The 19157-nt window shown below is 51.0% G+C and overlaps 6 protein-coding genes and 1 non-coding gene across 7 annotated transcripts in view; 4 read left to right on the top strand and 3 right to left on the bottom strand.

Annotated features, from left to right (window-relative positions):
• The first annotated feature begins 85 nt into the window (after positions 1-85).
• On the top strand, positions 86-7877 carry tor (putative TOR pathway phosphatidylinositol 3-kinase TorA). The gene is made up of 4 exons (XM_025572546.1): positions 86-277; positions 339-1290; positions 1348-7063; positions 7139-7877. The coding sequence occupies exons 1-4, from the start codon at positions 151-153 to the stop codon at positions 7526-7528; spliced, it is 7185 nt and encodes a 2394-aa protein (XP_025433557.1). The 5' UTR covers positions 86-150; the 3' UTR covers positions 7529-7877.
• Positions 7878-8056: 179 nt separating this feature from the next.
• BP01DRAFT_354780 (uncharacterized protein) lies at positions 8057-10178 on the top strand. Its single transcript, XM_025574523.1, has 4 exons — positions 8057-8440; positions 8509-8938; positions 9000-9136; positions 9195-10178. The coding sequence occupies exons 1-4, from the start codon at positions 8148-8150 to the stop codon at positions 9940-9942; spliced, it is 1608 nt and encodes a 535-aa protein (XP_025433558.1). The 5' UTR covers positions 8057-8147; the 3' UTR covers positions 9943-10178.
• Positions 10179-10272: 94 nt separating this feature from the next.
• BP01DRAFT_t78 lies at positions 10273-10344 on the top strand. Its single transcript has one exon. It is a non-coding gene; the product is annotated as a tRNA-Glu (tRNA).
• Positions 10345-10537: 193 nt separating this feature from the next.
• Positions 10538-12179, bottom strand: BP01DRAFT_390102 (putative NAD binding Rossmann fold oxidoreductase). Its single transcript, XM_025577969.1, has 2 exons — positions 11521-12179; positions 10538-11391 (listed from the first exon to the last, which is right to left on the bottom strand). The coding sequence occupies exons 1-2, from the start codon at positions 11845-11847 to the stop codon at positions 10651-10653; spliced, it is 1068 nt and encodes a 355-aa protein (XP_025433559.1). The 5' UTR covers positions 11848-12179; the 3' UTR covers positions 10538-10650.
• Positions 12180-13696: 1517 nt separating this feature from the next.
• Positions 13697-14708, bottom strand: BP01DRAFT_372338 (inositol oxygenase; the record flags this gene model as incomplete). Its single annotated transcript, XM_025576723.1, has 2 exons — positions 13697-13753; positions 13812-14708. 2 exons carry the CDS (start codon positions 14706-14708, stop codon positions 13697-13699), a joined length of 954 nt encoding a protein of 317 aa, XP_025433560.1.
• Positions 14709-15549: 841 nt separating this feature from the next.
• Positions 15550-17269, top strand: BP01DRAFT_354784 (putative glycerol dehydrogenase). The gene is made up of 4 exons (XM_025574524.1): positions 15550-15971; positions 16030-16326; positions 16423-16803; positions 16863-17269. Exons 1-4 carry the CDS (start codon positions 15908-15910, stop codon positions 17066-17068), a joined length of 948 nt encoding a protein of 315 aa, XP_025433561.1. The 5' UTR covers positions 15550-15907; the 3' UTR covers positions 17069-17269.
• Positions 17270-17538: 269 nt separating this feature from the next.
• Positions 17539-19157, bottom strand: part of BP01DRAFT_380787 (uncharacterized protein) — a gene marked incomplete at both ends in the record, with an annotated part of 2802 nt that continues 1183 nt past the window's right edge. The window contains 2 exons of the mRNA XM_025577246.1: positions 17539-18767; positions 18819-19111. Of these exons, the coding sequence (XP_025433562.1) occupies positions 17539-18767; positions 18819-19111 (1522 nt within the window). The remainder of the gene's footprint in view (positions 18768-18818; positions 19112-19157) is intronic.

Here is a 19157-nt window from a genome sequence, read left to right on the forward strand (position 1 = left end):
TCCGTGCGCGGGATCCCGGAGGCCGTCGACCTCACCTCCCGCATCGCTCGAGGCCGCCTATATCGGCTCTCCACCCCATGTTCAACTCGTGTCATCGTGCATGCCCTAGAGGTTGACTTCAAATGTCCACCCTGGGGTGTGGTACGCAATATGGCGCAAGCAGGTCCTATCACGGATGTCACTCAACGACTCTTCGTCGAGTTAAAGTCTAAGAACGAGGAAACGCGAGTTCGAGCTGCTTATGAGCTTTATGACAATGTCGTTGCTATCTCTAGAGGTAACACTTTTGGCATCGGTCGCACGGATACTAAGGCTAACAATTGATTTGCTGGTATTAGATTGGCCCCCTGAGAAGTTCCTCGAGTTCTTCAACGCCGTTAGCCAGCGCATTGCACAGCTCGTGGTTACCGGCAATGACGCACACGACAAGATCGGTGGCCTGCTGGCTCTCGATCGCCTAATAGATTTCGATGGTGTGGACGCGGCTCAGAAAACAACTCGGTTCGCTAGCTATCTCCGCAATGCCCTACGAAGCAACGATAATGCGGTTTTGATTTACGCAGCTCGGGCACTTGGCCGTCTGGCGAAGCCCGGTGGAGCTCTTACGGCAGAACTGGTCGAGAGTGAAATACAATCTGCTCTAGAGGCTCTTCAGTCGGAGCGGCAGGAAAGCAGGCGGTTCGCTGCTGTACTTGTCATTCGAGAGCTTGCCAAAGGCTCTCCAACACTGCTCTATGGCTTTGTCTCCCAAATATTCGAGCTTATCTGGGTCGCTCTTCGCGATCCCAAGGTGCTTATCCGAGAGACGGCAGCAGACGCTGTTAGCGAATGCTTTGAAATCATTGCCGCCAGAGACATGCAGGTCCGACAATTATGGTTCGCGCGAATCTACGAAGAGGCACTGCTAGGTCTCAAATCCAGTAACGTGGATTGGATTCATGGATCGCTTCTGGTTCTCAAAGAGCTATTATTGAAGGGAGCCATGTTTATGAACGAACATTACCGAAATGCATGCGAGATTGTTCTTCGTCTCAAAGACCACCGTGATCCAAAAATACGCACCCAGGTCGTTCTGACCATTCCAATCCTCGCCTCTTATGCGCCACTCGATTTCACAGAAACTTACCTTCATAGATTCATGATTTATCTTCAAGCGCAACTCAAGAGAGACAAGGAACGCAATTCTGCTTTCATCGCGATCGGAAAGATTGCCAATGCTGTTGGTGTTGCGATCGCACAATACCTCGATGGTATCATCGTTTACATTCGAGAAGGTCTTGCAATGAAAGCGTAAGATACAGTTCCTGTCCAGCATAAATCAGTATCGGTCAAGCTAACCATTACAAGACGAAACCGCGCTGCTGTAGATGAAGCACCGATGTTCCAATGTATCAGTATGTTGTCGCTGGCTGTGGGACAAGCACTCAGCAAGTACATGGAAGCCCTACTTGACCCTATCTTTGCATGCGGGTTGAGCGAGTCTCTTACTCAAGCTTTGGTGGACATGGCTCATTATATACCTCCCATCAAACCGACAATTCAAGAGAAACTCTTGGACATGTTGAGTCTGATTCTCTATGGTACCCCTTTTCGGCCCTTGGGTTGTCCGGAGAGCAGACTGCCACCCATGCCCTCGTTTGCCAGAGATTTCAGTCCTCAGGAGCTCCACTCTGATACCGAAATTGCACTTGCACTTCACACTCTTGGGAGCTTTGACTTTTCAGGACATATTCTTAATGAGTTTGTTCGTGATGTCGCGATCAATTATGTCGACAATGACAACCCTGAGATTCGAAAGGCATCCGCACTCACTTGCTGCCAGCTATTTGTCCACGACCCCATCATCAACCAGACAAGTAGTCATTCGATACAAGTTGTCAGTGAAGTCATTGACAAGCTCCTTACTGTCGGCGTAGGAGACCCAGACCCAGAGATCCGGCGTACAGTCTTGTGGTCCTTGGACCGCAAGTTTGACCGTCATCTTGCAAGACCGGAAAATATCCGTTGCCTGTTCCTAGCGGTTAATGACGAAGTATTTCCTGTTAGAGAGGCTGCTATCTGCATCATTGGTCGTCTGTCCAGTGTTAACCCGGCATATGTGTTTCCTCCACTGCGCAAACTACTCGTCAATCTCTTAACAAGCCTGGGCTTTGCAAGCACTGCTCGTCAGAAGGAAGAGAGCGCCCAGCTGATCAGTCTCTTTGTTTCGAACGCTACAAAGCTAATTCGCTCGTACGTGGATCCAATGATCACTACACTACTGCCGAAAGCGACTGATGCGAATCCGGGAGTTGCCTCGACCACACTGAAGGCTGTTGGGGAGCTAGCAAGCGTTGGTGGCAGCGAAATGAAGACCTACCTGCCGCAACTCATGCCAATCATTCTTGATGCATTGCAGGATCTGTCATCTCATGCGAAGCGAGAGGCAGCCTTGCGAACTCTGGGACAACTGGCTAGCAACTCTGGCTATGTTATTGATCCGTACCTTGAGTACTCTCATCTTCTCGCTGTACTGATCAATATCATTAAGACCGAACAGACTGGATCTCTCCGCAAGGAGACCATCAAAGTTCTAGGGATCTTAGGAGCCTTGGACCCCTACAAATACCAGCAAATAAGTGAAACTGCGCCCGATATCCATCACATCAATGAGGTGCAAACTGTGTCCGATGTTGCTCTCATAATGCAGGGTCTGACACCATCCAACGACGAATACTATCCGACGGTCGTCATCAACACACTGATGCAAAACATATTGCGCGAGAACTCTCTAGCCCAGTACCACTCTGCAGTCATCGATGCAATTGTCACAATCTTCAAAACATTGGGCCTGAAGTGCGTGCCTTTCCTTGGACAAATCATCCCCGGGTTCATTTCCGTCATCAGGGGATCTCCCCCCAGCCGCCTCGAATCTTACTTCAATCAGCTGGCAGTCTTGGTGAATATCGTACGACAACACATACGGGCTTTTCTTCCAGAGATCATCGAAGTCGTTCGTGATTTCTGGGATGCGTCTTATCAAGTTCAAGCTACAATATTGTCCTTGGTTGAGGCTATCGCCAAATCCCTAGAAGGAGAGTTCAAGAAGTATCTTGCAGGGCTCATTCCGCCTATGCTTGACACGTTTGAGAAAGATAATACTCCGCGCCGGCAACCTTCTGAGAAGATCCTACACACCTTCCTGGTTTTTGGCCCAAGCGGCGAGGAGTACATGCACTTGATTGTGCCTTCTATCGTGCGCTTGTTCGACCGAACACAGAATCCGACAAGTATACGGAAGTCCGCGATCGAGACCCTCACTAAACTATCACGTCAAGTCAATGTTTCGGACTTCGCATCTCTAATGGTTCACTCTTTATCACGGGTGGTTGCTGGTAATGACCGCACCTTACGGCAGGCTGCCATGGATTGTATCTGTGCACTTATCCTCCAGCTCGGTCAAGACTTCAACCATTACATACACCTGGTAAACAAAGTGTTGAGGGTAGTCCAATTCAGTCATCACAACTTTAATACCTTGGTGACCAAGTTGCAAAAAGGAGACCCTCTTCCACAGGATTTAAACAACCCTGATGAGAATTATGCTGCACTTGCAGATGATGCCAACTATGCAGAGATTGGACAAAAGAAAATGCTCGTCAATCAGCAACATCTTAAGAGTGCATGGGACGCTTCTCAGAAATCCACCCGAGAGGATTGGCAGGAATGGATCAGGCGTTTCAGCGTGGAGCTTCTGAAAGAATCGCCCTCTCCGGCTCTACGCGCATGCGCAAGCTTGGCAGGCATCTATCAGCCTTTAGCACGGGACTTGTTCAACGCTGCCTTCGTTTCATGCTGGACCGAGCTCTATGATCAGTATCAAGAGGAGTTGGTTCGCTCAATCGAAAAAGCTTTGACTTCGCCAAATATTCCACCCGAAATTCTTCAGGTTCTGCTTAACTTGGCGGAGTTTATGGAGCACGATGACAAAGCTCTCCCTATTGATATCCGCACTCTGGGTAAGTACGCCGCCAAGTGCCACGCCTTCGCCAAAGCTCTTCACTACAAGGAGCTCGAATTTGAACAAGATCAGAACTCCGGGGCAGTTGAGGCATTGATTACTATCAACAACCAACTTCAACAGTCTGATGCCGCTATCGGAATTCTCCGCAAGGCGCAGGCATATCGAGACGTTGAACTGAAAGAAACATGGTTTGAGAAGCTTCAGCGCTGGGAGGAAGCTCTCGCTGCCTACAAGCGGCGTGAGAGGATTGACCCCGACTCCTTCGGAGTTACCATGGGTAAAATGCGCTGTCTTCACGCTCTTGGAGAGTGGAAAGTCCTCTCAGACCTTGCTCAGGAGAAGTGGAACCAAGCGTCACTCGAGCACCGACGAGCAATAGCACCCCTGGCCGCTGCCGCTGCCTGGGGCCGTGGACAGTGGGAACTCATGGACTCATATTTGGGTGTGATGAAAGAACAATCCCCGGATCGCTCTTTCTTCGGCGCAATCCTGGCTATTCATCGAAATCAGTTTGATGAAGCTACGATGTACATTGAGAAGGCGCGCAATGGCCTCGACACCGAACTTTCGGCCTTGTTGGGCGAGTCGTACAACCGTGCTTATAATGTTGTTGTGCGCGTCCAGATGCTTGCTGAGCTTGAGGAAATCATCATCTACAAACAGAACATTGGCGATCCTGAAAAGCAGGAATCCATGCGACAGACCTGGAACAAACGGCTTCTTGGATGCCAGCAGAATGTGGAGGTATGGCAACGCATGCTCAAGGTTCGCGCACTTGTTACATCGCCTCGCGAAAATCTTGAAATGTGGATCAAGTTCGCCAATCTATGCCGAAAATCCAATCGGATGGGTCTCGCGGAGCGATCTCTCGCATCACTGGAAACTACTGTATCTGACAGCAATGGCACACGGGTCATCGCTCCCCCAGAAGTTACTTATGCCCGTTTGAAGTTCAACTGGGCTACTGGCCGTCAGCGTGAAGCGTTACAAATGCTCAAAGAGTTCACCTCGAGCCTCACAGAAGACTTCACCCGATACAACACCCTTATGATGTCACAGTCTGATCACGGCGGAGTTAATGGGGTCAATGGGGTGAACGGGGTGAACGGAGTGAACGGTGTTGCTGATGCGAATCATCCTGATGTACAAGGGCTAAGAGAACGTATCGGTGATGTGGCCAAGTTCAGGAAGCTACTGGCTAAGAGTTACTTACGGCAAGGAGAATGGCAGACTGCCATGCAACGAGGGGATTGGCGACCTGAGCATGTTCGTGAAGTGCTCAACGCTTATGCCGCTGCCACAAACTACAATCGCGATTCGTACAAAGCATGGCATTCATGGGCCTTGGCAAACTTTGAAGTCGTAACAACCATTGCTAGCCAGGCCAGCAGGGATGGCACGACAATGGCGATGGTTCCAGGTCACATAGTGACGGAACATGTTATCCCTGCAATTCGAGGCTTCCTCCGGTCCATCGCGTTATCATCAACGTCTTCCCTTCAGGACACTTTGCGTCTCTTGACTCTCTGGTTCACTCATGGTGGTGATTCAGAAGTGAACAACGTCGTCGTCGAGGGCTTCACCGCAGTCAATATCGACACCTGGCTCGCAGTTACCCCCCAGCTTATAGCGCGGATTAATCAGCCCAACATCAGGGTTCGAGGGGCTGTTCACCGACTCCTTTCTGAAGTGGGCAAAACACATCCTCAAGCATTAGTCTATCCATTGACAGTCGCGATGAAATCGAATGTCACTAAGCGTTCGCAATCTGCCAGCAGCATCATGGACAACATGCGACAGCACAGCGCAAAGTTAGTGGAACAAGCCGATCTCGTTAGTCATGAACTCATTCGAGTCGCGGTCCTGTGGCATGAATTGTGGCATGAAGGTCTGGAGGAGGCCTCTCGACTCTACTTCGGTGATCACAATGTCGAAGGGATGTTCGCAACGCTCGCACCTCTGCATGACATGCTTGATAAAGGGGCAGAAACATTGCGTGAGGTATCTTTTGCCCAGGCTTTCGGTCGTGACCTGGCTGAGGCGAAGCATTATTGTATGCTTTTCCGTGAGACCGAGGAAATCGGAGATCTGAACCAGGCATGGGACCTCTACTATACCGTGTTCCGCAAGATTAGTCGGCAGCTTCCTCAATTGTCGATCCTTGATCTCAAATATGTCTCTCCGAAACTCAAGGACTGCGTGGACCTTGATCTTGCCGTTCCTGGAACCTACCAGAGCGGTAGACCTATCATTCGAATTGTCAGCTTTGATCCTATTCTGCATGTTCTGCAAACCAAGAAGAGACCGCGTAGAATGACGCTGAAGGGCAGCGACGGAAATTCATACATGTACGCGCTCAAAGGACATGAAGATATCCGGCAAGACGAGAGAGTCATGCAGCTATTCGGCCTTGTCAATACCCTTCTGGATAGCGATGGCGAGAGTTTCAAACGCCATTTGTCCGTGCAGCGGTTCCCTGCCATTCCTCTATCTCAAAGCTCCGGTCTTTTGGGCTGGGTTTCCAACAGCGACACGTTGCACGCATTGATTAAAGAATATCGTGAGAGCCGACGGATATTGCTGAATATTGAGCATCGTATCATGCTTCAGATGGCACCGGACTACGATAATCTCACCCTCATGCAGAAAGTGGAAGTCTTTGGGTACGCCATGGACAACACCACCGGAAAAGACCTTTATCGTGTCCTTTGGCTCAAAAGCAAGAGCTCTGAGGCATGGCTTGAGCGGCGGACGAACTACACTCGATCTCTCGGGGTTATGTCTATGGTCGGTTATATCCTTGGTTTGGGCGATCGCCATCCGTCTAACCTGCTTCTCGACCGAGTCACTGGCCGAGTGGTTCACATCGACTTTGGTGATTGCTTTGAGGTGGCCATGCACCGAGAGAAGTATCCAGAACGGGTGCCTTTCCGGCTTACTCGGATGTTAACATTCGCCATGGAAGTCAGCAACATCGAGGGCAGTTACCGGATCACATGTGAGGCGGTTATGCGTGTGCTAAGAGAAAACAAAGACTCGCTTATGGCTGTGCTCGAAGCGGTAAGTTATCTTCCTCATTTCCTCGAAATCCCTAGCGAAACAATTAATCTAACTGTCCGACTGTCCGATAAATAGTTCATCCATGATCCTCTAATCAACTGGCGCCTGGGGGTTCGCGAGTCACCAGATCGTATGCCATTCTCCGCGGAGCGTCGGCAGTCTGTTGTTTCCAATATCAACCTTGAACATGGCGTCCAGCCAAGCAACTTTTCACGCCACCGCCGCCCTTCAATTCTCGAAGGCGGTATTCTGGATGCGCAGGAAGGAATCCCCAATGAAGCACGGGAGGCACAGAATGCACGAGCACTTCAAGTCCTCGCGCGAGTCAAGGAGAAGTTGACCGGCAGAGACTTTAGGCCCAACGAGGAGCTTAATGTCAGCGATCAAGTTGACAAGCTTCTTGCTCAAGCCACCAGCGTGGAGAATATTTGCCAACATTGGATTGGTTGGTGCAGTTTCTGGTGAATATCTTCTTTTGCTGAACATGAATTTCTGGTTTTCGCAAAGGCGCAAATTGTGATGACGGACTTTTTTGCATGGCATGGCTACCATTTCGCTTCTTCCGTATTGACCCCCTTGCACCTACATGACTATCTTGTGTGTCTTCTCTTTCTCCTTCTGCTTCTTCTTCTTCTTTCAGTGTGTAGTACTATTATTTGTATCTGCGTCCTTCGGGGTTTCCCTTCCTACTCCCTCCGAGGAAGTACAAACTTTCGGGAGCTACCGTTCACGTTAATACCATCATGATCTCCTCAGATGAAGGCGACATAGTGCTCGAGCCCGGAAGACTTATGGGATAGACGGTTAATTGGTGAATTGAAACTTGTTTTCGTGCCAGCTTTGCAGAAAAATCAAGCATATACACCCTTGTATGGTTGTTGCATGGTTGCGTAGAGCGGGAGCAGCACGTGTCCGATGACTAGCCGAGGTCACGAGTCACTCGTGACGGCAAACACAGGATGAAGGAATCCCTTCGACTTTCCTTCCATCTTATTTACCTTTCCCTGCGACCCATTCGTGCTCTCTTCTATATGTCATCTTCCATGATGTAAAAGGAATCACTCCGGCTACCATCAGCTTGAGAATGGCGTCAGATATCTCCCCGGACCCCAGATCTCATCCTGTGGTTCGCTCCCTTCTCCGCATTTCCCTCAGCGCCAAGGAGTACAAACGTCTCCACGATTATGCCATCCAACGCGCTCCTTCATCCTTTCAGGGCAGGCTTCCTTCGCCGTCCAAGTACGAAGCCATCATTCGCTCGAAAAACAAGCACAACGCCGCTGCTGTGCGGGCTTCGTTGCGAGTATTCCTACTCTCGTTGTCCCTCACGAAGCTGGCTGAGGGTGTGATGAGCCGGATACGCGGTGATATACCGAGGTACAGATGCCTCTTCATTTGCATTGTGGACCGGCGATCATTAACATGAATTCTATCTCTTTGAGTAGTAGCAAGTCGAGCATCTCTTCCACCCGCTCCTCTAAGCTTCGTGTTTCCGCCTCCTTCGCGCTTATCCTTCTCTTCCATCGGTTCCTTTATCGCTTCTTCGTTAAGCTGCGCGCCAACCTTCGCACAGACGACGCGCGGCCATTCCGGGATCGCAATCCGCGAATCTCCCAGGTGCTGACTTCACGCTTTGCTCCTGCCATTGGGGGTAGTCTCGCAGGATTTGCGCTTGGGATTTGCCCACGGAGCCAGTTTCGCATAATAGCAGCAATCTACTCGGCCACTCGTGGCTTGGAATTCTTGTTCAATGTACTGGATGAGAAGGGGTGGTTTGAGAATCGGCCTTCATGGTTTGGTAGTTGGTTGTTGATGCCCGTGGCTTGCGCGCAGCTTTTCCATTCTTTTATCTTCGATCGAGAAGCTGTACCTACCGTAAGTGAAAGGAACTAGTTATTCTCCCCCTTGAATATTGAAGGCTGACCGCAACACGCAGTGGCTTACAAAAGTGATCCTCGGACTCTCTCCGAGTTACATCGGTGGTCGTCCTGATAGTCTGCCTATGGATGTCGCATGGCCTGGAAAGGAGGATGTTGTCGATTCGCTCGCACATATATCCGCTCTGAAGTGGCCGTGAGTGATGCCAGCCATCTATCACAGCCCAACTCCTCTGATGCTGACCCATCGCCAGATCATTTGTCTCACCAATCCTACATCCCGGCAGTTCAAAGGTACTGCCTTCGTCACTGACGTCAATCTCACCTGTTACTGGTTCTGCCCACCCGGCCATCTCCAGTTTGTCATGCGCTTTGCTTCATCCTAGTAGCCCCAGCTGCAGTACCGCCTTCCTGCATCATATCCTTCTCTCCGTGCCGCCCCTGACCCGCTTCTTGACCGCTATCAGCCTGGCGCTCTCGTTGCGTAAAATCAAAAACCTGGCGTTGCATCCCATCTCATCTCTCAACGACCTTTCGCAGAAGATCATGAAACTCACCGCCGTTCTCTCGGCATCTGCGGGCACCGCTTGGGCCAGCATTTGCCTCTGGAACTCAGTCCTCCCCCGGTCGACCCTGCCCACCAAGCGCTTCTATCTGAGCGGCGCCCTGGCAGGAGTCCCATTCGCGGTCCTCGGGTCAAAACGCGGTCTCTTTCTATACTTCTTCCGCACCGCTCTAGCCACAGCCTGGAAGACAGCGGCCAAGCGGGGATCGTGGACCGGGTGGAACAACGGAGAGCTGGGCATCATTGTGGCCAGCTGGGCGCTGGTGGGGTGCATTCTCGAGTCCCGCCCCGCAGCGGTGCAAGGGAAGGGCGTGAGGAAGGCTCTGTCGTGGATGAGAGGGGACGGGTTTGCCGATCCATTGAAAGTCGCGGAGAAACGGAAGGCAAAGAAGGCAGCAGCCGCGCAGAAGAAGACGGAGGATGATGCTTCGACGTGATATGGCAATGCAACTCTGGGCCCTCCCGCCTCGCGGTCTTTTGTATCGACTTAGTTTGTTCATTCACGGAGCTGGCTTCGGTCGTTATTATCTTGCATATAGCTTAGCTAGCTGTAGTGTATTTTGTGCTGTTTGATCTTGGGGATCGAATTACGACACGCACACTTGACCATTTTTCTGTGGCATGTGGCGGTACCTAGCGAAACTCGGAAACTTACACCAAACATGTGTCTTTTGTATGATGGTATTCATATTTGCGCAAAACTCTCATCATAGCGACAAATCTTTACATTTCTTCAGACGCAAGTAAATGCTAGAAATTCAATAATATCCGATGTGGTGTAACGGCTAACATCGCCGTCTTTCACACGGCAGCTCGGGGTTCGATTCCCCGCATCGGAGAATCTCTTTTGCTTTTTGTTGGTTGTTGTTTTTTTTCTTTTTTTTTTTTTTTTTTTTTTTTTTTTTTTCCCCGGGAATCGAACCCCCGAGTTGCCTTGGGAAAGATAGCGCCTTATTGGTGTGGACCTTTTTGCATCTCTGTGTCGAACCCTAACGTGGTAGAGGGAATTACCAAGAAGAGTGGTTTGTTGTACTCATGTCAATCTTTTGTCATTGTTGTCAATTAGGCTAAAATATCTGAATCCTCGAACCAAACACCACAAAAAAAGCCAATGGATCTAATTTGTCTATCATGATCCCCCTCTTCTACAGTCTCGCCATAGGGATACGGTTTCCCTGCTGATCAAAGTTGATCTTCTCGCCTGTGATAAGACTCTCCTGCAAGGCAGCCCCGATACGCACCGCCTGGACGGCCCCTTCCAGCTTCACAGGCACGGGTGTGTCCTCGATGCAGCAGGCGGTGAACTCGTTGGCCTCGGTGACGAAGGCGTATTCGAAGCGGTCGTAATAGTGCTGGGGCAGCTCGCGGCGGAGGCCGGACTCGTCGAAGATGTTGACCAGGTTGATGGCGGGCTGAGTGTTGACGGCCAGCTTGCCCTTGGTGCCGATGATCTCGGTGGAGTCCTCCTGGCCGGCGGCCATCATGCGCGAGGCATAGAAGTAGGCGATGCGGCCGTCGTAGAACTCGACCAGGCCGACGGCGTTGTCGCGGTCGTTGTGCTTGCGGAGGTCGGGCTCCACGGCGGTGATGCCCACGGCTGAGACGGACTTGACCTTGCTGTCCTGGCCGAAGAACCACAGCGCCAGGTCGATGTCGTGGATCGAGCAGTCCACGAAGATCCCGCCGGAGAACTCCGCGTAGGCAACGAAGAATCCCGTCGGGTCCAGCTTGTCGCACGTCTGGCTGCGTATCACCGAGGCGGTGCCGATCGCCCCGGCCGACATCTTGCTGTGGGCGTCCCGGTAGGAGGCGTCGAAGCGGCGCGAGAATCCGCACATGACTTTGAGGTGAGGCTTCTTGGCTGCGGCGTCGAGGACTGATTGGGACTGTATTCAATTTAATTTGCAGACGTTAGTTCAGAAGAAGGCCAAGTAAGTTTGTTCATGGTTAGGTTGGGGGAGGGGGGGAGGGGAGGGCGCATGCAACAATGGTAGCTATATAGATTCCCCACATACAATTTCAACACTTGTGGACAAAGGCTTCTCGCACAAAACGTTCTTGTCGGCCTCAATGGCCTTGATGGCTTGCTCTGCATGCACGGCGGTAGCGGAGGCAACGACCACCGCCTCCAGACCCTCATGCTTCAGCATGTCATCGTAGTTCTTGTATAGCTTCACACCGTATGGGGCCAGGTGGACCTTGCCCCATTCCAATTCACTGTCGTCCGGCGTGCTGACGGCGACGAGCTCGGCACGAGGTGTACGCTGTAGGAAGTTGAGAGCATGGCGCTTGCCCATGCGACCGAGACCGGCACAGCCCACCTTCAATCTTCTGGCAGACATTGTGAATGTGATTGTGGGGAAGGGTGAGGGATTGGTGAAGGGGAGGGGGAGGAATGGCGAATTGCGTAGGAGAGTTGGAATAAATGAGGAGAATAGAGCAGTGAATGAGACGATGAACAGCGAGGTAGGCGGATTTTAACCGCGACGCGCAGCCGCACCAAGAGTCGGTCTGGGTTTCCTCTTCTTTTTTTCTAAAAAAACCTTGAGGGGAAGATGCGGAGAAAGCTGGGTGACTGCTGGAGCTGCCGACCAGCCAAGGAGACTAGTCTGTCAATATCTCTTTGTCAATTGGTAAGTCACACCGTAGCTTAACTACAGATTACCATCAGTTTACGAGGTATGCCATTCCATCGGCATATCGAACAGCCACCGTTCCGGGGGGGAGTGGAAATCGCGGGGGTGAGACAGTGGCGTAAGTGGAGATTCATCCAGACCGACTGCCAGCTTTTGCCGACCCTTTCGGAAACGAGATTCCTATGCATTCTGGTCGGTACATCAAGAGGACAATCAGAAAGCAGATCTAACATCTTCTGTTTGCTGGACAACATAGAGAGTGAGAGTAGAAATTGAAGAGGTTCTAATATTACTCAAAACAATTTTTACAACCACAGACGCGGGCGGGGAAAACTCCCCTTTCCGGGGCCGGACCCCAGAGCACCGCGGGGAATATCCCCTTGGGCGAATGCTTCATCCAGCTGCTTTGTGACAGAAATCCCTTCTGACATGAAGATGTATAAAAAGTTAATGCTTCATGATTCTGCGGAGTAAACATTGAACAGCAATAGGTGTCAGAAGATGGCAATCTAGTGGTAGTAAAAGAGAATAACAATGTGCACTCGTCACCATAGGCAAACCAACACGGGATAAACTCCACTCTTACTGGGCTCAAGGACTCAATTATCCTCAAGAGGGGGGGTCCCTTCCCTGTATCAATCTGGATATACTTCCACTGCAAGTTACACTGTCTGTCCTGTATGTTGAGAGATGGTTAAGTTCAAATTGAGTAATTATGTCACCCCCAGCAGTAACTTAACGAAGTAACTTAACGTAACCAACTCATATTAAGTTACTACAAACCCGGATCATGTGTAAGATTTACCAATAACTACGCTTTTGATCCAACTAACCAAGAATAAACGCTAAGATCAAAACACAAGAACACTCACCAGTCTAATGCAGCTTACGTGCATCGTGAGAGAGCTTCCTCACAACTCGGCCACGACTCGGTAATGACTTGACTGAGAAAAGAATCCCCGCACCCCCACGCCCCCCGTTCCCGACTACCCCCGACTCGGGAAATCGTTCCCGAAACCGCTCCATGTCTTGGCGCGGAGATAACTCTTAACGTGGAATTAATTTTGAAGACTGCGCTCGAGCTTTTCGCGCACCGAGAAGAATGCTTGGCCTGGTCAAGCTTGGTCGCGATCTGAGATTAACTTCGTTCGCGGTCGATCAGGATGAGAGCCTCCAATACTACAATATGTGTTGAAGGTGGCTTTGTATACAAGCTGGTATAGAGGGTGGAGGGGGGGGGAGGGTGCCGGGTGCCACGGCATACCGTATCGTCTACACGTCTTGGTATGATCGCCGACAGGGATGGTGACCTGGTAATGCTTTACTCAGAAGCTCTCGGCTTCAGCTTAAAAAGTCTTACAGTATGCATACCGCGAAGGCAATAGATACTACAAAGTAGTCAGAAGTGACTTCTTGACCATTCGTTCATTCGAGGATAACATTGTAAATTTATTCGTGAACCATCGCTTGCATGAATATAAGACATAAAACCAGACACAACAACTAAGTGGCAAACTGGATAAGCATATATTTGTCTGCCTATCCAGGGTATCGTCTACCACTTGATGACCCTGTTGGGGAAGTACTCGTCGATCAATTCGAGGTAGTAAGGCTTCGGTGTATTGGTCAGCTTTGTCTTCGGGGTCATACTGAAGAAGTGAAAACCGTACCTTGAGCTCCTCAGCGCTGGGAATGTCATCACTCTTGCTGTACAGGTCGTAAGGGTTGAAGGCCTTGACAGCCTTGAACATCTCTTTGTCCTTCTCGTTCATCAGCTCCTGGTATGCGCCAGCGTTGTGCCAGGGGTAGAAAGAGTGGTAGCGAATCATGGCCAGGGCCTCAGGGGGCAGAGTCGACTGCTCCTTAACAACGTGGTAGAGATATTCATCGTGACCCCAGGAGATCATCACATTGTCGAGTCCGCAGCCGGGGCTGTAGATGCCGTACTGGGTGTCATAGATCTCGTGGCCGAAGTCTGGGTTCTCCTTGAACGATTCGCGCCCGTAGATAATGCGATCGTCAAAAGCGCAGCCAACGGGGAATGTGTCGCCGACAACATCCCACTGGCCTTGGGCGTCAAAGAAGTACAGCAGCTTGCCCAAATCGTGAATCAGACCAGTTAGCTGCATCCAGCGGGGCTTGCCGTCCCGACGGATGGCCTCAGCAGATTGCAGGAGATGCTCAATCTGAGAAAGGCTGGTGTCCGGGTCGGACTCATCAATCAGAGTATTCAACCTCTCTATCGCCTCCCACACGCTCATTTCAGCACGAGTCTTTGAGTGGAATGCATTGCGCGCCTTGAGGTTGTAGGCCACCGTCTGCTTGGTGTGCTGCTCTTTGTAGAAGTTCTTGACCCGGTCACAGGCATCCTCGTATTGACGGAACTGGGTCTTGTCCTTCTCCTTGTCGAATTCGGACTCCTCGTACAGACCCTTTTCCTTTTCCTCTTTCAAGTTGGTCTTGAGGACATTGACTGTGTCAATGGCATCTGATAGGTCCTCGAGGGCCTGGCCATCGCGTTTAGTGTTGAACACGGGAGTCTCTGGAGTGACTGCGACTGGTGCCATAGTGTTGGTATGTATGGTGTGGATATGAAAACGTTTTTTTTTTTGAAAAGACCTGAAGATCTCCTTTTGGGGTTCTTCGAAGTTGCCCTGGGTATCACAAAAGAGTTGTTGGATAGAGAATGAAGCAACGCGAGGCGACACGGACATAAATATGATTATTCTATTCTCTCGGCGACATGAGCTAGGATACCCCAGAAACAGAAAACATTATTGAGATTGCCAAACGCCGAGTATCGCGCATTGGCTGATCTACTGCAAGGCATGACGTTGCGTGATTCCAGAAGACCCGAGCCAGATGCTCCCACCAGCGTGACACCCCGCCTCCCCCACGCCAGGAGGTCGGATTCTGGGTTCCGAACACAGGACACTGGGAGGATTCGCCCTGGGGGTAACTTTCTCCGCCATTGTGGGACAGAGAGGCTCGCAAATAGAGCTGGTGAGCCAACCAGAAGAGCAGTAGTGGCTGCGGAGGAGGGCCATCGATCATGACCTCCACAGTGAGGTGGAGGCTTCCTGGGCCTCTGGGGGTGGAAACACAGGTCCTGGATTCTGGTTTCCGATGGCGGGTTCGCATGCCGCCTGTTATTCAACCAAACAGAATTCCTTCATTTGTCAGGGGGGCCTGGCCTCGATTAGGTTGGCCTTCCTGCAAAATATGATCATCGCGATGGATGCTCATGTAACTTTTGCATCATCTGACCTGCCGTTTGACGATTATCTGATGATCATTGGCAACAAGATTAATCGTACTGTATTATCCCCGCGTGTGGCTTGGATGTTGATTGATGGGTGCCCAGGGATTGCAGCTGTCCAGCCAAACTGTATCCATGGTTGAAAAACAGGAGTAGTAAACTCTGCTCAGAAGCCATCGTAAGCCATAATACCTCTTTCTTTTTGAGTCGATCTTGAGGCAGTCGGTGCAAAGTCCCTCCGAGGGAATGTTGCTGGGTGTAAATTCCGGGGTAAAAAGGTTGACGAGCAGGAGAGGAGTTGCTCCGGGAATTGCTCCGATGCTAGTGCGGGGTAGTTTACGCCCCTCCTTCTCCTCTTCTCTTTTCCTCTCTTCCTGCTATCTGTTCTCTTCTGTCCTTCTTGTTTCTTCTCCTGTTTCAATTTCCTCTCTAAGGGTATCCCATCGTAAACGTGTGCTCAAGCCTCAATTCCACCCCTATTCTTCAAAGAAACCGTCGCCATTCATCATGGGTCTCGCCGACACGCGCTTCAAGCTCAACACCGGAGCTGAGATCCCAGCGCTGGGTCTCGGTACGTGCTATGCCATCACCAATCGTGTATGACCAGGTTTACTGATCGTACCGCACAGGAACCTGGCAGTCCGCCCCTGGAGAGGTCGAGAAGGCCGTGCGCCATGCCATTCAGGTCGGATACCGTCACATCGACACGGCATTCGCCTACCAGAACGAGAACGAAGTGGGCAAGGCGATTAACGAAGCCATCGCTGCCGGTGAAGTCAAGCGTGAGGAGCTATTCGTCACCACCAAGCTCTGGTGTACAGGGCACGCCCGGGTGGCGGAGGCTTTGGACCAAAGCTTGAAGACGCTGGGACTCGACTACCTTGATCTGTACCTCGTTCACTGGCCTGTGGCCATGAACCCGAATGGTTAGTAGTTATACTCAACCACAAACAACCCCCCCCCCATCTTCTCCATCTGCTACAAACACTACTTTGGGAGACTCCGACTGACTCCGTAAACAGGCAATCACCCAGTTGTTCCCAAGCTGCCCGACGGCTCGCGCGATATGCACCGCGACCACTCGCACGTCGAGACATGGAAGAGCATGGAAAAGCTGGTTGGCACCGGCAAGACAAAGGCCATTGGCGTCTGCAACTACAGCCGGCCCTACCTGGAGGAGCTCCTCGCTCAAGCCACCATCGTCCCCGCCGTCAACCAGATCGAGAACCACCCCGCCCTGCCCCAGCAGGAGGCCGTGGACTTCTGCAAGGAGAAGGGCATTCACATCACCGCGTACAGCCCTCTCGGCAGCACGGGTAGTCCGTTATTCTCCGCGGAGCCTATTGTCGAGGTGGCAAAGAAGAAGGACGTCTCCCCCGCTGCGGTCCTTCTGAGCTGGCACAGTATGTTTCACTCCCGCTTTTCAGAATTTTTGATGACTAACTGTTGATATCTCTTCCAGTTGCACGGGGCTCCTCCGTTCTCGCCAAGTCGGTGACTCCTTCTCGGATCGAGGCTAACCGCCAGCTGGTGGAGCTCGACGAGTCGGATCTGGCTACTATCGCCAAGTACACGGACGAGTTGGCTCGGACGAAGAGCTTCAAGCGTTACGTTTTCCCCCCATTTGGCGTTGACTTCGGTTTCCCCGACAAGATTGGCAGTGTATAAACCCCGAACGACATATCAGGACATACTTTATCTAGTACATACTTTATTGATGGCAGAAGGCTTATAGACAGATAGGGGCCATCAGATGGATGGCCCAATGGCGAGGACAAAGAGTACATACATGTATAAGACCTTATTGTAGAACTCTGCATGACTGAAATGACATTGGAGCGACGCTATATGGTACATGTACAACCGCTGGATTTGACAAAAGCATAAGGGAATGTTCCTAGTAACAGACTCATCACATGTTCATTGACCCCGAGTGAAGGTAGGCGATATAGACGAAGGCTTGCACGCGATTGGTTGATGTGAGAACAGCACGGGTCCAATTGTGCCCAACACAATGCATCGATGGTAAAATCAACTCAGCTCTCATTGCCCCCTCAAAGTGCTCACTCCGTCATGATCCAATGATCATAGCGTCCGCTATTCTAACTCGCCGATCCAAATGAAACTCCGGAGTAGTTCTAAGACAATTTTTGACTCGGCTCCCCCGAGATAGATTTCAGCCAAGGGCGAACCAGGCGGATAGCTTCAAGGCGGCTTTCGGAGAGTGAACTGGACGTTGGCAATGGGGTCACATCGAAACCAACCCACTTCCTTTCCAATTGGATCTCTTTCGGTCTGGATTCCTGAGAACCCGGAACCAGGTAGATTCTCTCTTGCCAACCCAGAAAATTGATCTCTTTAATCGTCTCCGGATCTGATGTCGAATTTCCCTCCTGCATCCAAACCAAGAGCCCCTGCAGACGGTTAATCTCGCGCTCAATCATGAGAGTATGCACCAGACTCGGTGACAGCAAGCCACGATTATTAAGAAGTTCCAGAGCTTCCAGAAGGTAGCCGTACGGTAAGCTCGAAAGAACCCATGAAGCCGTATAGACCTCATAACTGGGCCATAATTTGTCCTCGGCATCTGCTGAAGTAGTCTTCTTCTGGCCTTTGCTTTCGGTCTGTGGCCCGCCTGAGTTTTGGCGGTACCCGTAGCACAGTTCAAAGTCAGGTTTCAACCCGTCCACAATGAAACGAAGGCAGGCAGTGACTATCTCAGGAGCCCAGCGATTCTTGAAGTCCTGTGCCCCTGGCGTGCTGGACATTGACTTTCCGAGCGTAGGAGGGTTAGGGTCGAAGATTGTAGCAGCTTTCAAAGTGATGAAGTAGTCTTGAGGTCGGACCCCATACTGCAGAATCTCATCTATTGTCTCCCAGCTAATCAAGGCGATGGTCAGATCGATTCCGGCTTGAATGACATCAGTCAATTGCAAGCATGCTCCGGCTAGCGCATAGGAGTATGCCACCTCGGCCTTGGCCGTGCCGACTGGAAATGGAAGCTCGGTACAGTTTGTCTCAGTGTATCCCAGCAACTTGAGTGTCAATCCATGCAGGCGGCGACTATTCAAGAGTGACCCACCATACATATATTCCAGAGCATACTCAAAGCCATGTATCATGCATGATTTTGCGCTAAAGATTGCTGTGACCTGGTTATACCCTTGCACGTAGGCGGGGAACTTCAGTATGACCGCAATTGATGGGCTTCGTGCAATTATGATCTTATGTGTCTGTATAATTGCATGAGGTGTAGGGTCATGTTCGGTCATCAGCTCAAAGCCGAAGTCACACATTGCATGTGAGTGATATGATTCTAGAAGATAGGCCGACAGGCTAGACTTCGTCCTCAATTCCTGGTGCAAATCTGCGACTCGGTTAGCACCTGGTCACTAATTGACCCGCCTATTCGACATACCGGTATCTTTGTTCATGTCACTAGACTTCTGCTCCTCAACTGCAGGTGCTTTGCTTTGAACATTCTCCCCAATGTTTATTGGGAATGCACAGCCTGTTTCGTTTACCTCAGGTGCGACATCTGATGGATCGTATTGGCAATGCGCTTTGAAGTGTGTGCAGCAGCATGACTTTCTAGGAGGACAAACGCATTTAGTCAATTTTGGCAGATGTACACAGCAGTTGGGATCGAAGTTGCAAAGCTCCTGCGAGCGCGGCTCATAGCTCAGGATTTTTGCTTGCTCTTCACGAATTCTGCGAGCAAAGGTGGAGTCCTCCTCCTCCTCCTCCTCCTCCTCCT

This window comes from Aspergillus saccharolyticus (assembly GCF_003184585.1).
Source record: "Aspergillus saccharolyticus JOP 1030-1 unplaced genomic scaffold BP01scaffold_7, whole genome shotgun sequence".
Classification (NCBI taxonomy): domain Eukaryota; kingdom Fungi; phylum Ascomycota; class Eurotiomycetes; order Eurotiales; family Aspergillaceae; genus Aspergillus; species Aspergillus saccharolyticus.

Bases quoted from the DNA above. Each gene is read 5' to 3' on its own strand.
- BP01DRAFT_354784 (XM_025574524.1), top strand. From the start codon at position 15,908: ATGGGTCTCGCCGACACGCGCTTCAAGCTCAACACCGGAGCTGAGATC. The intron at 15,972-16,029 runs GTACGTGCTATG...CGTACCGCACAG, and splicing joins GATCCCAGCGCTGGGTCTCG to GAACCTGGCAGTCCGCCCCT. The intron at 16,804-16,862 runs GTATGTTTCACT...TATCTCTTCCAG, and splicing joins GGTCCTTCTGAGCTGGCACA to TTGCACGGGGCTCCTCCGTT.
- BP01DRAFT_390102 (XM_025577969.1), bottom strand. From the start codon at position 11,847: ATGTCTGCCAGAAGATTGAAGGTGGGCTGTGCCGGTCTCGGTCGCATG. The intron at 11,392-11,520 runs GTATGTGGGGAA...AATTGAATACAG, and splicing joins TGTCCACAAGTGTTGAAATT to TCCCAATCAGTCCTCGACGC.
- BP01DRAFT_354780 (XM_025574523.1), top strand. From the start codon at position 8,148: ATGGCGTCAGATATCTCCCCGGACCCCAGATCTCATCCTGTGGTTCGC. The intron at 8,939-8,999 runs GTAAGTGAAAGG...CGCAACACGCAG, and splicing joins ATCGAGAAGCTGTACCTACC to TGGCTTACAAAAGTGATCCT. The intron at 9,137-9,194 runs GTGAGTGATGCC...ACCCATCGCCAG, and splicing joins ATATCCGCTCTGAAGTGGCC to ATCATTTGTCTCACCAATCC.
- tor (XM_025572546.1), top strand. From the start codon at position 151: ATGGCGCAAGCAGGTCCTATCACGGATGTCACTCAACGACTCTTCGTC. The intron at 278-338 runs GTAACACTTTTG...TGCTGGTATTAG, and splicing joins TGTCGTTGCTATCTCTAGAG to ATTGGCCCCCTGAGAAGTTC. The intron at 1,291-1,347 runs GTAAGATACAGT...AACCATTACAAG, and splicing joins GAAGGTCTTGCAATGAAAGC to ACGAAACCGCGCTGCTGTAG.